Genomic DNA, 14,423 nt, shown 5'->3' on the forward strand with positions numbered 1-14,423 from the left:
AGCCTGAGTCGGTCTGGGGGGGTGAGGGGAAGTCCCCAAGTGGACTGGCATCGTGCTGACGATTGTCCACCTGGGGTAGGGAAGAATGAGCCCTACCATGAACGGGCATCAAAAGAGAAGAATGATGCAAGTTCCTCTTTAAAAATCAGTTTTGCAAATTGTACACCACTAAATGGACCCTGAGGTTTCCTTACAGCCAGCGCAGAACATTTAGGGAAAAGTTCCCTCTAAGACAGTCCTGTTTCCCTACCATGTAAGCGGCATTTAATAAAACCAGTAGTGATTCTTATAATGTAAAAACTGAAAAATCTTTCCCTCGACAACACGTGGCAAAATGTAGAAGCCATTAATATTTTACAAGACAATTAGATCCTACAAACTCCACCTTGGTGTTAACATTTTAAGAGCTTTCTCAAAACTGTATTCCTCCATTGTTAAACCCTTAATTAAATTCATACGGCTCATGTCCTATTTTCATGCCAGAACTCCAATACAAAGGGTTTACTGCTACTTGGAATATATATATATATCCCACTTGAAATAAGAACCACGTAAACTATTAGTTTGTTAAAAGCATAGGAGTAAATCAGAGTGGGCTGTAAATTATTTTCTGAGATAACCTTAGCTATGAGGCTATATGCAAAAATATACATAGAGGCAACAAATAACTGCTGCCATGTCAGATCAATCTAACTTATAATACAGAACAGACTCCAAAGAGTTTTAGGTGTAGATTTTACAAATGGATTCCCATCGATTCTTGACTTCAAATAGCTTCTGCAGGAGATTAAAGGTGTATTTCTTCAACTATTGGGCTCCAAGAATCCACCCAGCTTATAGTGCTCTTACCTACTTGGACTTAACTCTGGCCAGGAAGTCCTACCAGACTCACTAGGTAGCAAAACAAAGCCCATCTGGGTTTTAAAGTAATGCATGTTAAATGACAACAAACAAAAAATGCCAGTGCCACAAAGGCAGCCAAAGCGGTCCCTGCACACAGCTCTTCAAAGTTTGCCCTCTATACAGAAGCCAATTTTCGCTAAGCAGCAAACTAGAGCATGGGGGGACTAAGATTATTACATCTAACTGAAGGTACAGAATAAATTTATATGGGTGGAATTTATTGGATTTTTTTGTTTAGGGAATAGAAGTTAAACACCTCTAACAAAGCCATAAGATTCTTAATGAAGATGAGACTAGTTAAGGCCTCAGTTCTACATCTCATCCCAAAGAAGCACACTTCTAACATCATTATTACATTCAAATTAGGTTTTCCCTTTTCTCCCTTCTGCCTTTTAAAACCAAATTGAAACAAACGTTCCAAGAAAACCTGACTGTAAGTTGAATAATACAAACCACATCCCTCTGAGCTAGGATATGAGCAATGTGCTTGCATGTTATATTTGAAAAGGCGCATCTGGAAATTCATGTTGTTAATTTTCAAGAAAAAAAAAACAACTACGTGTGATGCCAGCACCAAGTAAACAGAATAGAACTGCCCCTATTTCGTTAATGTGTATCATATATATCAATAAGTCTGTATTTCTCAAACACTGTATATCTTCTCTGCCTAGGAGCAATCCTACTGTAACAAGTGATATCTGAACAAATTTTTGGGGAAAGATAAAAACTCCATTATATGACATGGAATATTATGACTAAGAGAGAGATTATACTAATCATGAATAAAAAGACAATGTTTGATCCTACTTATACTGAAAGTTTTCAATTATTATTTTTTTTAAATCTTTAAAATTAATTTTATCCTCAGGAAAATGATTAAAACCAGAAAAGCCTTGAGGTGTCAGATGGTGACATGTTTTTCTTCTTTATCTTTCTTTTTTTGTTGTTGTTGCTGTGAAAAAAAAAATCTGAGAGAATACAGCAAAGTGCATCATTAACTTCTTATTAATTTTATAATACAAAGGCAATTCCATTAAAATAGTGGTGCTGCAACTTTAAATTACAGAACTAGCTTGGTATTTAATGAGAGATTTAGCACAGCGGGGTTTCTGTTAAATTAAGTTGTGCCTTCACATCACAGTGGGAAAACAGGTGTATATTGGTTTAGAATTATGGAAATGTTGACTAATTCCAAGGCTTGTAATCAAACAGCAAGGCACCCTGCAATATTTTCTTCCAAGATTCTGCATTAATCATTTCTGTCTGGTCTTATTTTCTTCATGTCCACTAAAAGGGTGCAGGCTCAAAGGAGCAGATAAAGCGCTGGTGTTTTCATGTCTCTCTTAAGGATGAGGTTCACACAAAAAACAGATACAGAAACAGGCTGCAGGCTTAGCTCCTACCTAAATTAAACTGACTGTGCAGTCTTGGAATGGGGATAAATGTCACACCAAACCCCTCACTTTTTTGGCTTCACCAGTGCCCATCCAAACCCTGCTTGCCGACTCATGCGGAGTAGGTCTGGGTTTAAGAAATGAATAGACTAAGCCCCAAAATAACCTGGCCCCTATCACTTAATGGACATAGAGGCATTCTCTCCCACGCTTCTGCAGCAGCACGGGTTGTACCTGCACACAGGCAAAATGCAGGTGAGGTCCAGCCCCCGCAGCATCCCTGCAGCCCCTGTGCCTGCATCTGCCATCACTCCCTACCTTACACTAACACATCACCTGCCTTTGCTTTCAGATTTTCTTCCTGGGTTATTTAAGGGTGCCTCTCACCTGACGCACGGTGGTATTACACTAACAGTGGAAGGCACAGGTTCTTTTGTTTCCAGAAGACACCTTATCACCGAACCTCCTCCACACCGTATCTCATTTACTGGAGCCAGATTGATACTTGGTGCCCAAATGAACCTGATCCAAATCCACCCCACGCTGTAACCCTGCCAGCAGAGTGCTTCTATTTGCTCTGAGACTGTTTCACACACAGACCTACCCGCTACCCATTCCTGCTCCTTAGGTGAAAGCTGCTTAGCGGGCAAGGGCTAACAACATGGAAACTGCAAAAATTCATATAAGGAGAATCCTGCTAACGTGAAGTGCTTTCAGCACATGTGCCACAACTTTAAAACATGCTTAAAGGAAGTTATTTTGGGATAGCAGAGATGCAGTGTAACTGTATCACCATATAGGCTGAACGTCAGCCTATGGCACGTGCAAAATACACATTCTGCTATATAATAAGTGCTGAATCACTCTCAAAGAGAAGTAACGGGTCTGCATTCGAGTCGCTCCTCTTTACTAGAGGTGTCTCTTTTAAGAAGTAGGTATAACTACTTACCTCAAAGTAAAATCTTAACATCTCTGGCAGCATCAGGTATATCTTAAAGCCCAGGCCCCAGAGTCACAGGAATGTAATTGTCATATTTCCTTAAAAGTTTGCAACCTCAGAGTCAGGGCAGAAAAACAGTTTAAAAAAAAAGATCCATTTTAAATGGCAAAGAGCTAGAGAGAGCACTAGAAAAAAATATCTGAGCTTTAGTAAAAAAACAATCAAAAGGTACAGTAGTCGCTTTAACTGCTGCATGCTCGTTAGCTGTACAAAAGCAGAGGAGAAAATGATGCCCTGCTCAAGCAAGATGCGACACAGAGCTGAGCCAGGTTTGCCGCCTGTACATGAGGAAGTCGGGGAGGGAGCCTGCCTTCCCCCCCTCGTCACTCGCTGGGATAACTAAGGTCTTTCAAAACAGCAGCCAGCTCATGGGGCTCAGGGAAGAATAGAGGAGCAAACAAAAGGACCCTCCCAGCTTCTTCCGGGAGTGATGTATAGATCTTGTGATAGAGCTTCAGTGTAGGGTCCCACACCCTACCTGGCCCCAGGGATGCTAGCTGGGCAGCATCCTGCTCCAGCGGCTCGGAACCACCCGCTCTGGAGTGTCCATCCTACCCAGCACATCAGCATAGCCATTTGACTCCAGGTATGTTGGAGAGCATTCACACAAGTTGGGTTCAGTGCAACATTAGCTGAATTGGGTTAGCGAGCATTCCTCCAAGGGCTCAGCATCTGCTGGCACTGGGGACAGGAACCAACAACTGGGGCTGCAGAGCCAGAGGATGCTGAGCTTCAGCCTGAGCTCTGAAGGGACCTCAAAGGGAATCATCTCTCAGAGCCTTCCTTTCTCTCTGAGGGTGGCACAGCCATCCTCTAAACCTCCAAAAGCTCAGCCTGCCACTGTGAGGCTTGTAAGGTCCCTTGCAAGGGCTCATTGCTGCAAAGCATCCCTTGAATCTGAAGTGCCACAAATTTTCTTTTATTTTCTCACAGCTGGCCTACATCTGCAGATTTCCTACCACCGCTTTCAGCATTTTTACTTGCAAATGACAGAGGACTCCCATTTTACCGTGGCGAATTAGCAGGACTCACAGGTCCAACACACTTCTCTACGCTGCTCATTTCACTGACAGGTGAGGTGGCTTTCCTAACAGGAGTTGCATAAAGCGAACTGGCCAGATGTGAGTTTTTCAAACACAGTGTCCAATTTCACATACAGCCCACAGGAACTAAAGGAGATTCTGGCCATATAACTGTCAGTCCAGTCACTGTTCTATTTATTTATACAGTGTTGTATACGTTTATTTCTTTTTGTGTCTGTAAGCATACACTCCAACACTTCCCCTACATCAAGAGGGAATATACCTCCATCCTTTATATTTTCCCTTTCCCATCCCCAAAGTATTTGGCTATGTTCAGCAGAAGAAATGACAACATTAGAACAAGCTTCCTGAGTGAAGTCATGCAATTACCAGCGATATACTCCTCTCTGGCCCTGTAAGTTATATCTGCCATACCGGATGATAACGCAAGCTACAGCTTGTACAACCTAACCACAACCATTTCAGCCAGCGGTGGAAGGTATCAGTGAGAACACACTTTTGAGGTGAGGTGGTGGCAGGGAACAGGGTGACACTGTGCAAGTAGCTACACGGTACCACGTTCTGCGGTACCCTGACGCACAGCCACCACACCAATGCAGTCAGGTGGTTTAGAAATCATGTGGATAAAGGCTGCGGTTAACGAAGTTGGCTGTAGTTTGTCTTTGCCTCTTTTCTCCCTTTTCAAACTAGAAGCCCCAGTGGTGCAGCCTCTTTCTGCCATATGGTTCCCCCCCGACCCTCCCTCCCCCTTATAATAATAAAAAAATTGAATCTACATTGCACTTCAGTAACTGCCTCTGGTCAGCAGGAATCAGCACCATTGCCAGCCAAGGGACTTCATACAGAAAGAGCCTTTTGAGATGATGCCATTGCTACAGGACTGGCACTGTTACAGGACAGACCATCAGGTTAGCCACCCTCCCTCGAAGGGACCAAGGTCATTTGGGGGTACCAAGCAGCATTTTGAGCAAAAGGGCTATTTTGCTGGCGATAAAATAATTAGGATCAAAAAGTAAATGTACTCACCCCAGGTAAAGTTTTAATATTGTGCAGTGCATTCTGTGCCTCAAGAGCAGCTTTTCTTGTATAAAATGTTACGAAACAACAACCTATAGAGAGAAATGAAAAGCTTTCAGAAATTAGTGAGTATGATTTCTGAGAGTACAATAGGGAGGGAGAAAAAACAGTGGTTGAACAACATATTATGAAAGCTGGAAATGTGAATTATCATGAGGCTGCCTGAATGACATGAATAAAAGAAAGCTTGTATGGTTTAAAATAAAGAGTCACCGCTGTGCATTGCATCTGTAGCACACCTACGTTGTTAGTGAACTGTAATCACTTAGAAATTAAGTTAACCAAAATCCAATTGGCTTTGTACAGTGTAAATAAGGTTATATTTTCTGAAGGCTCCCCATTATACTTTGAATATAAGCAGCGTGGCAAGCTCAGGCAGAAGGAATTTATTGTTGCATTCCAGGCGAAAAATAGGGTTAAAGCAGGACCTTATTTAAAGGGTCTTGCACATAAGAGCTACGGTTTGTTCCCCCCTATTTGTAACCAGGTAGGACTGGAGGTAGGACACTTATCTCAGTTGCAAAAATGAAAAATAAGTGACAGGAGAATTTGCCACTGTGGGATAGTGGAGGCTGCTGATGGCTGCCAGCATTAAGTGAGGCTCTGTTCACCCTGCGCCTGCCTACCCTTCAGTAAAGCAGATGGTTTTAGTTGCCTTCATCCTATGGTTTTGCCTTTGGCAGCATGGTCCAAATGGGTGGTCTGTGGGACCAAACATGTTGCTGCCACTTTCTCCGTGGCAAACATTTAAAGTAATTCTTCCCACAGCGCACACAACCCAGGCTGCTCCACACCAGCCCCAGGGTGAGGTCAGAGCTCATAGGTAGATCTTTAGGGAAAAGCTAGAACATGAGAGGCACGGGAAAAAGCAATAAGGACCAGGATCTGACTTGCTACAATCTGTAATGTCCCACAGCAACAAAGTCTGCTCCTAGGCACGTGTGGGGCACTTGTGAGAGCTTGCTGCAGGAGGATCTTGCATCCATATTGCAGGGGATGCTCAACACACTATCCCGGCTTGTGACCTTAATTCTGCTTCCAGTGGGCAGGAAACCACTCTGACAGCATCGCTTGCATGTTTCTGTGAATAACATAAGATTTCAGGTATATGCACAAGAAAATCCCCACTTAAACAGCTCCCACCCAGCACAGTTAATCACTGATGCAGGAGCACCCTTAGAGACTGATCTGTTGCTGCTCTGTCCATAGGGGAAATGCGGTGGGGCAGAACGCTGCCCCTGTCCCATGGATATGGGCAGCCCCTGGTTTGGAGCCGTGTCACGTTAAGAAGAGACCCCAAAACTCCTATAGAGCTCTGTGGCTGCAGACGGGGTGCTCGGTGACCCAGCTGCTCTGGGGAGAGGGAAAACGTGCTGGGCAATGATGGCTGGGAGGCAGAAGCTGCCACTGGAATAAAAATCTACTTCATATCAAACAAGATGATGTAGATTTTACTGAAGAATCACAAACCAATTGTATTGTATTAATCCCAGAGATTTGTTGCAATCCTGGAGAAAGTTAAAACCAAAGGATACATAGAAGAAACTCCAGCTCTTGAGCCTCAGTGTTCCGCTGGAGCATGACACAGATAAAATAATCTGTCCTCTGGGCAGTGAGCAAAGATGTTGCTTGCATCAGCTCCCTAATGTTGACCAAGGTGACGCACCACATCCCACCTGATCTGCCCTCTTTTGCTCAACCTTGCAGCATCCCTGTAACAGCACAGGACACCCAGGAGGAAGCACGCAGAGAAGAACACAGCTAAAGAACGCTTTAAGTAACTGTGTGGAGGTGGCCCACGCAGGCAACACAACACGTAGGCAGGCAGGTAATGAGGACTTAATGCAGTTTGGAGGAACATTTTTCATACCGCCAACAGGTTCCTTAAAATTTCACAGTTTACAATAGAGATGGTTTAATAATGATATCAGTGAACTGAACACTGTCTGGCAGGGATGAGCACTACAGACAGCCACAGCCTGTGAAAGGTCTGTGCTTCCTGTGAGTGTTTCTAAACCTTCTACTCCACTGGCAAATTCTCCACATGTAAATTATTTTACTCCAGAATGAAAATGGGAAACAGATCTGAGTTTCTGATATTTATTAGTGTGACTTTGAGACAACATTGTGACATTTTTCTATCCTGCCAGCCAGCTCCAATGTCTGTCTTCTATTGTTTCTTAATTTGATTTATTAGCTTGTTAATAAAAAGCTTTTTAGCCAGGAGAGAGGATTCAGTGGGGAAAATATCAAACAGTACTCATGACTTTGCAATTGTCGTATCTTTTACCATGGGTCCAAACAGTTTCATTTTTTTATTTCAGCTCTGTGGGTTTATTCCGATAAGGAGAAGTTTGAAATCTATTGGTTTATCATTCTTGGCACTACTTGAAAGAACCACACTTGAAAGATGAATATGCTGTGAAATACCCTTTAACTAGTCATTTTTGGGAAGTAACAATGCAGGAGAGAAAAATGTCTCTATGAATGAGGTCTGGGAGAAGACAGTAGTTTAATGGGAGGTGTGCAGATGTCTCCGCCAGGTCATCAGACCTTGACAAAAATGGAGACTTTTAAGCTCACAGACCAACACATCTGAAAATGCACACATATAAAATCTTTCTCTGGACTAATTTTGCTTGCATCTTCTTGGGGGAGGGGGGGCAGCAGGATCCAAACAAACCAAACCAAACCACACAAAACCCCCCAAAAACACCCCACAATGAAACAAGAGACGGTTGGCTGTGGTCTGAGGAGACCACAGGCACCAGTTGTGGACACCTGATTCTGTAGCTATCTGCTAAAGCAGTCAGGGCTGGAGTGAAAAAGAAAATAAAAAAATACAGAGGAACAGAAAAGGCAGAAGTGCACACAGTCCTGAAGAAAACACTCCAGCTCAGCCTATGGACTTCCCAGATGTGCCCGCTGCCAAGTTATGCAAACCGCTGGCTTTGAAGATGCCTCCAGTGTAAAATCCCTTTGGCTCAGTACTACATCCCATAAGAGAAAGAACCAAATTCAGTCCTTTCTACAGAAATATTGGAAGGGAAGATGCCTGTGTAAGAGGACAGGGCTAATCTGTGTTTTAGGACTGGTAGCTGGCCCTTGCTGAAAGACAACTAGGAAACTACTTTTCTTCCTCCATTTTCCCTAAGAGAACATAATATTGCTGAAGACAAATCAGTGACTCCGCTGGAAAAGAAAATGTACATTTCCTACTGAGAGATAAGAAAAAAATAAAAAACCCAACCAACCTAACGCTCCTCTCCCCAGCCCCCTGCACACATAATTTTGGCTTCATCACCAACAAACTCGACAGCAGCTCAAACCACAACTAAACTTTTCTGACATCTAAATAACTCAAAGCCTGACAGTGATAACCTTCTCCCCTCCTAGTCAGGACAACTTAAAAGCTGAATTGGTGTGTGGACACGGTTCTGCCGATCCTCAACAGCCTGAAATACAGCCCAGTTTAATTCTACATGTGTTAGCATCTTCTCGACCAAAGGAACAGGAGCTTGTGCTCCCAGTCAGTGCCTCCAATGCAGCAAAGCTCCTGTGTTTTGCTAAGTTGGTTGTGCTCTACTTGGAACGTATATTTACTACTGCGTAAGACATCTCTTCTTTGTACCTAGAAAAAATACTGAATGAATCATGCGGATCCCTCCAGTCCCTTAAGGACATCAGCAACAACCTCATGGCTATCCTGCCAGATGCTTGAACAGACTGAATAAAACCTGCCACCCCGTGCTGCACAGCGTCTAACAGCAACAAATGGGATGCCTGAGAAACAAAGGCAGAACCAGCCCTACCTCTCAGAGCATCTGACGAGAAAACGCTGCAGTGTGTACACTACAATGCTCAACTTCAACAGCTCATTAAAAAAAAGGGAAAAGATCTCTTATTTCAGCTTGTTTTCTCTCCCTCTCCTCCCCCCCCCCCCCCCCCGCCCTTTTTCTTTTTTTCAAAGGAAATTTAGTGCCAGAAAAAGACCTCAAGGTCCTAGCCATTGGGAGAGAGTTGACACATTCAATTCTCCATGACACATTCAATTCACAAGCCCCTGCTCAAGCTGCCAAAGGCACCAATTAGCACCAGTGGTGGAGATTTTATTTATTTAATTTCCACAGAAACCTGCTTAGCGAGACATCAACAGGGGCAAACAGCTTTGCATATGGCTACAAACAGCTTTATGTGAGTCACTGTCAAAGATGGCAGCAATGGATTACATGGGGATCATAAAGCCACAGCTGCACTACAGCAATCATTTAGAATTTAGGGATGGTCCCAAATAAGAGCAAATGGTGAGGACCTCACCCCACTGCACCCATGAACTTCTGCTGGCAGCGAACCTGGGTTTCTGGAGGGCGTTTGTGCGCATTGCGGAGTTACAACAAATTGCAGAGTTTTCACTGTGAAACTTCAAAAAATGCCATTCCTCTCATGAGCCAGCGGGTATTTTCCTAAGACCTGTGAGAAGTCCTGCAACGGGATTTCTCTCCTGTGCAACTTCTGCTCTACGACTCAGATTAGCTACGTGTGAAACCCTGGCCCCCACCCACCCAGATGAGCAGACATGGCTTTGTTAGGCTGTAAGACACAGCCACACGGCATCACAAGGAGCTCCATGGTGTCGTTATTTTTATCACATTCTCCAAATTCAAACACAGACTAATTATTCCGTGTGAGATGTTTACTTTCCTAATTTTGAACCACTAACAAAAGGAAGCTCTTTTCCACTTGGAGATGTGGCTTACACAGTCCTGGCTGGCATTTAACAGCACTGGGATCTGTGTAAGAGGCTTTAATCTCTCAGCCAGGATTTCATGCTTGAATGAATACGGCAACCTCCATCTTGCTTCGGGTATGAAAAAGTCTCTTACAGCTCCCTAAACCAAATATGTGATTCCTAGTTTAAAGTTTCCAGGAGTTACACATGTGCATCGATATGAGAAAATAACCCTTGAATGCAGGCAGGAATGAAACCACATTGTTTTGCAAGATGTCTAAGGGTTTGATTTGCATGAAGTAAAGTATGTTCAAGTTTCCCAGGCCTGAGAAATTAACTTTTGGGAATTAAAAGAGAAAAGATAGAGGAGAACACACACACACCCTTCATTCATCCGTCTGATTTATGAGTTTCTATAGTTTTCAACTGTCAAAATTTGTTAGTTTGGATCTCTCCTGCGTTGTGCATATTATCACCTGCTGCCAGTATGTGAACCCTAACCATAGGGTATAGAAATACAAGAGCTTATCAGTGCGCCTGCAAAGCCTGCAACAACTTAAAAGTATGAAATTTGCTTTACCTTCTAGACTAATAAAATAAACACTTCAAAACAGCTATAATGATTATCTGATGATTGAACTCTGTATTCTTTTAGCGAGTAATGGAATCCTGGCAGACAAATTCAATTCAAAATACATTCACATTCAGGACATCAACAAAGTCATCATGTTGTGAATTGAAAATTCCTTTAAAGGCTCCGTTTGAATTCTAAGGGGCTGACAGATCAAGGGACTGAAGGCACTGGAAGGCTAAATGACTGAAGTCCCGCTATGTTTCTTTCTTTCTGTGAATGAAGCTCACTTTTGTGTGTGCATTTGCAAGCAGAACAGGTGCTGGCTTCATACAAGCTCGGAATCTCAATGGGGACAGTAGCTTCTTGTCAATCCAGCGCAGTTCAAGCTAGTTTAAATTAAGGGGGATTTCTTTTTCTTTTTTTTCCCCCCTTCCAAATGTTCCTCTCCTGATTTCCACATTCACTCTTCCACTAGCAAAATTTAAACATTACACTGCGATTTAAGAGCGCTGCCTTTTCAGAGTCTCTTGCATTCCAGCTGTTCACCAGAATGCTGAAAGATTTGCTCCATAAATCACAAACAGCTGCCCGAACAGTGTGATTTGCAACCAAACCCACCATGACTTACACCGTCATTTTCCAAAAGGCAATGAAGACATCAGAAATTCTCCTCCAGTAAAGCCACTGAAAAGACCTATTGCTACAGGAGTTCAGGTGCATGGTTGAGCAACAAGCTTTTCCACATTTGTTCAATTTGTTGTGGTGAAATGGGAACCTTATCCGGCATTTCTTCTGTATTACAGATTTTAGTGCAATAGCTAACCTGCATGGAAGACACCAGTTTAGCACTGGGAGAGGTTTTTCATAGCTTAGAGATTTTGGTTGGGTGACTCCACACAGAAACAGATAAAGACCTGAAGTGCCTGAAGAGCAAATACAGACAATCCTGACAATGAAAGCAAACGTTTCCAGAAACAAAAATCCCACTATTTCTGTAATTCTGCTGAACAAAGAAAGAAGGTGGCTGAGGCAGGGACGCATTTTGATTCCTACCTGCACCATCCTCTTGCTCTGTTCTATACGGAGTCACTCGAGAATACGAAGGCAATGATTCACTCCTGAAGCAATCCCTGACAGAATTGCCTTATACTGCAGAAATCAACCTTTAACGATGCCGCCTCCCAATTAGCTCAGGTTTGCTAATAGTTTGATATAATTGGCACCCTGATGGAAACCGTATTACCAATCCTGTCACCAGCCAGGAAACCGCATTGCCACGCTAATGACAGCACATATTATAGCAATGCCACTTCTAATATTAATATGTTAGCTGAATGTAGGCAGAGGCTCACATGCGAGAAGGATTCACAACTGGGACGTGCCAAATTCCACCCTGTGCTCTATTTTTCGTCCCGGTTGTAACACCCAGGGTGGCAACACACCAGCTCCAGCGTGCCCCAAACCGCCCCGATCGCATTAAAGCACAAATGCTCCAGGCCAGTAACAGCCCCGTAAATGGCCGGTGAAAAATGATCCCATGGAGCTCAATTTTTTCTCTCCATGCCTTGCAAGTTATGACGGCCTTTCTGTTAATTGGCCACAAGTCCTAGTTTGCTGTCAGCCTTCAGCTGCACCGGGGAGCTCTTTTGGAGGAGTCGCACTCTGTCATTCCTGTACCCTTGTGAATACGAATGCTCTCTATAAATGTCCTCTGCCTACAAAATGGAAGTGTGGGGTTTTTTCCCTTCCCTTTTTTTTTTTTTTTTCTTCTTTCTTTTTGACCTAGATTAAATCTGCTGCATTTTCAAGCCTTTTGGGAAAGCAACTAAGAACTAATACGCACCGGTTCATGTGCCACAACACTTCCCTACCCATTATTATGTAAATTTTGACTAAAGTGCGACACAGATAGAAAAGATATCAAGGGCAAAATTGCCAGAATCTGCTTTTCTTGCTTTCTGAATAAGCCACTTATATTAAACAGTTTAAAATGGCTAATAGCTGTAAAAGTATCTGAAGAATTTCAATGTATATTTTTTCATATAGGACAATGACAGTTTCTGCAGATTCCTGCACTCTCCTGCTGACTGCATAATGACCGGGAAGCAAATGGCCGGCACGGTGGCACTCTCTGGATTACTTTTCAAGAAAGGAACCAACTTCCACATTTGCTGCTTGGCAATACTCATTCGATATTTGCACTAGATGGTCATAAAGGAGGGAAAAAAAGCAGATGCAGAATTAGATTACCTACGTGGTGGCAGGGTAAATAAATACATAGAAATCAGGTTTATAGCACTGAGGTAATTTCATGTCATTATTAATTAATCTGTCCCTAAAGGAGCCATTGCTGCACACTGGGAGGTAAGCTGAGCTGTAATGGTCTGGGCTGACTAGTGGATGAGAGACGCCCAAACAAACGCAGAAAATGCTGTGGAGATAGAGGTGAGCAGTCGGTGGCATTGGACCCACACGCCAGCACTGCATCAACACCCTGATTTGTGGGTCGATGGAAACACCACTGGCCTGGCCTGGGATGTTCCTCCTCTGCTAGCCCCTTGTGTAAGCCCCTTGAGAGAGGCATTGCTTTCCCAGCCCTGCGAGACGGAAGGCTCTCAGTCAACAAACGCCAGCGAGAAAAACAAAGCAGCTGCTCAGTGCCTCTTGTTGACTTCATGTTTGGTCCATTCACATTTCTAGACCTCAGGGGTAGGTTGGGATCTTATACATCAGTCCATACAGCTTACAATAAAACCTGTGTGTCAGAGCTTTTGGGAAAAAAGGTCTCAAGGGGAGAGGGGGTGGAGATGCTATTCCAGTCTCTAGCTCTAAAGAGTCTCCACTGGGAAGTCACTGTACTTCCTGCCTGTAAAATATAGAAAATGATATACTCAAAATATAGACAAAACAAGAAATATTTTTGTTAATTGGAAATCATTCTAAACAAGGCCTGTCACTATGTATATACATTGCACCCTAAAGCAATTCTGAATTTGGGGGGGACATCTAAATGAAAATACAAAACAAATAATCACTTATTTCTTATGCTGCCTTCTCCTCATTTCCCCCTTACCTTTTCTTTTCTTCTTTTCATTCTTACTCTTGCACTAATTCTCTTTAATCTTTAAATCACTTTCTCCTCCCCTCAGACAAATCCCTACACTTTTCTTCCTAGCAGATGGCCATTGCTTCCTTTTTCCTTGACCAGGTAACAATGCCTGATTTGAGTTTATTGGCTTTGAAATGAATTAACATGTCCTCTGTGCAAGTTAACTCCAAACTTTGTCCATCTGCTAAACACGTCTTTGGATATAGTAGAGAAAGAGGGTTCAGAGAACAGATGCTAAAAAAAATGGAAATGAAAAATTAAGATGTGCTCCCTTATTAATCCATTCTTACAGCTGAAAACTGCTGTGACACTGTATTTCAATTCAAAAAGACTCTACAAAGATCATGTTTACATAAATTAATGCAGGCAGGGAGACATCTTTCCCTAATGACATTTCAAAAGCCCTACAGTCTCCAACCCTGACACTCACCAGTAGCAAATGCAACTTCCTAGGCACACACATCTTATAGTCCTGGATTTCCTTCTGTGTTTTCTCTCACTTGAATGCCTGAGAAAGATCACTAAAGACTGGTTTTCCCTGATAACACTTCCAGATCACTGCTCTGATGAAATCTCTAATTGCACTGCAACTCC

General features: G+C 43.0%; 1 protein-coding gene across 11 annotated transcripts in view; it reads right to left on the reverse strand.

Annotated features, from left to right (window-relative positions):
• CELF2 (CUGBP Elav-like family member 2) overlaps positions 1 to 14,423 on the reverse strand; it is a 376,801-nt gene that overhangs the window by 94,391 nt on the left and 267,987 nt on the right. For all 11 annotated transcript variants that reach the window (XM_056338914.1, XM_056338917.1, XM_056338911.1 and 8 more), the window contains one exon: positions 5,367 to 5,449. In XM_056338914.1, the coding sequence (XP_056194889.1) occupies positions 5,367 to 5,449 (83 nt within the window). The remainder of the gene's footprint in view (positions 1 to 5,366; positions 5,450 to 14,423) is intronic.

Source organism: Falco biarmicus, chromosome 5 (genome assembly GCF_023638135.1).
Source record: "Falco biarmicus isolate bFalBia1 chromosome 5, bFalBia1.pri, whole genome shotgun sequence".
Taxonomy (NCBI): Eukaryota; Metazoa; Chordata; class Aves; order Falconiformes; family Falconidae; genus Falco; species Falco biarmicus.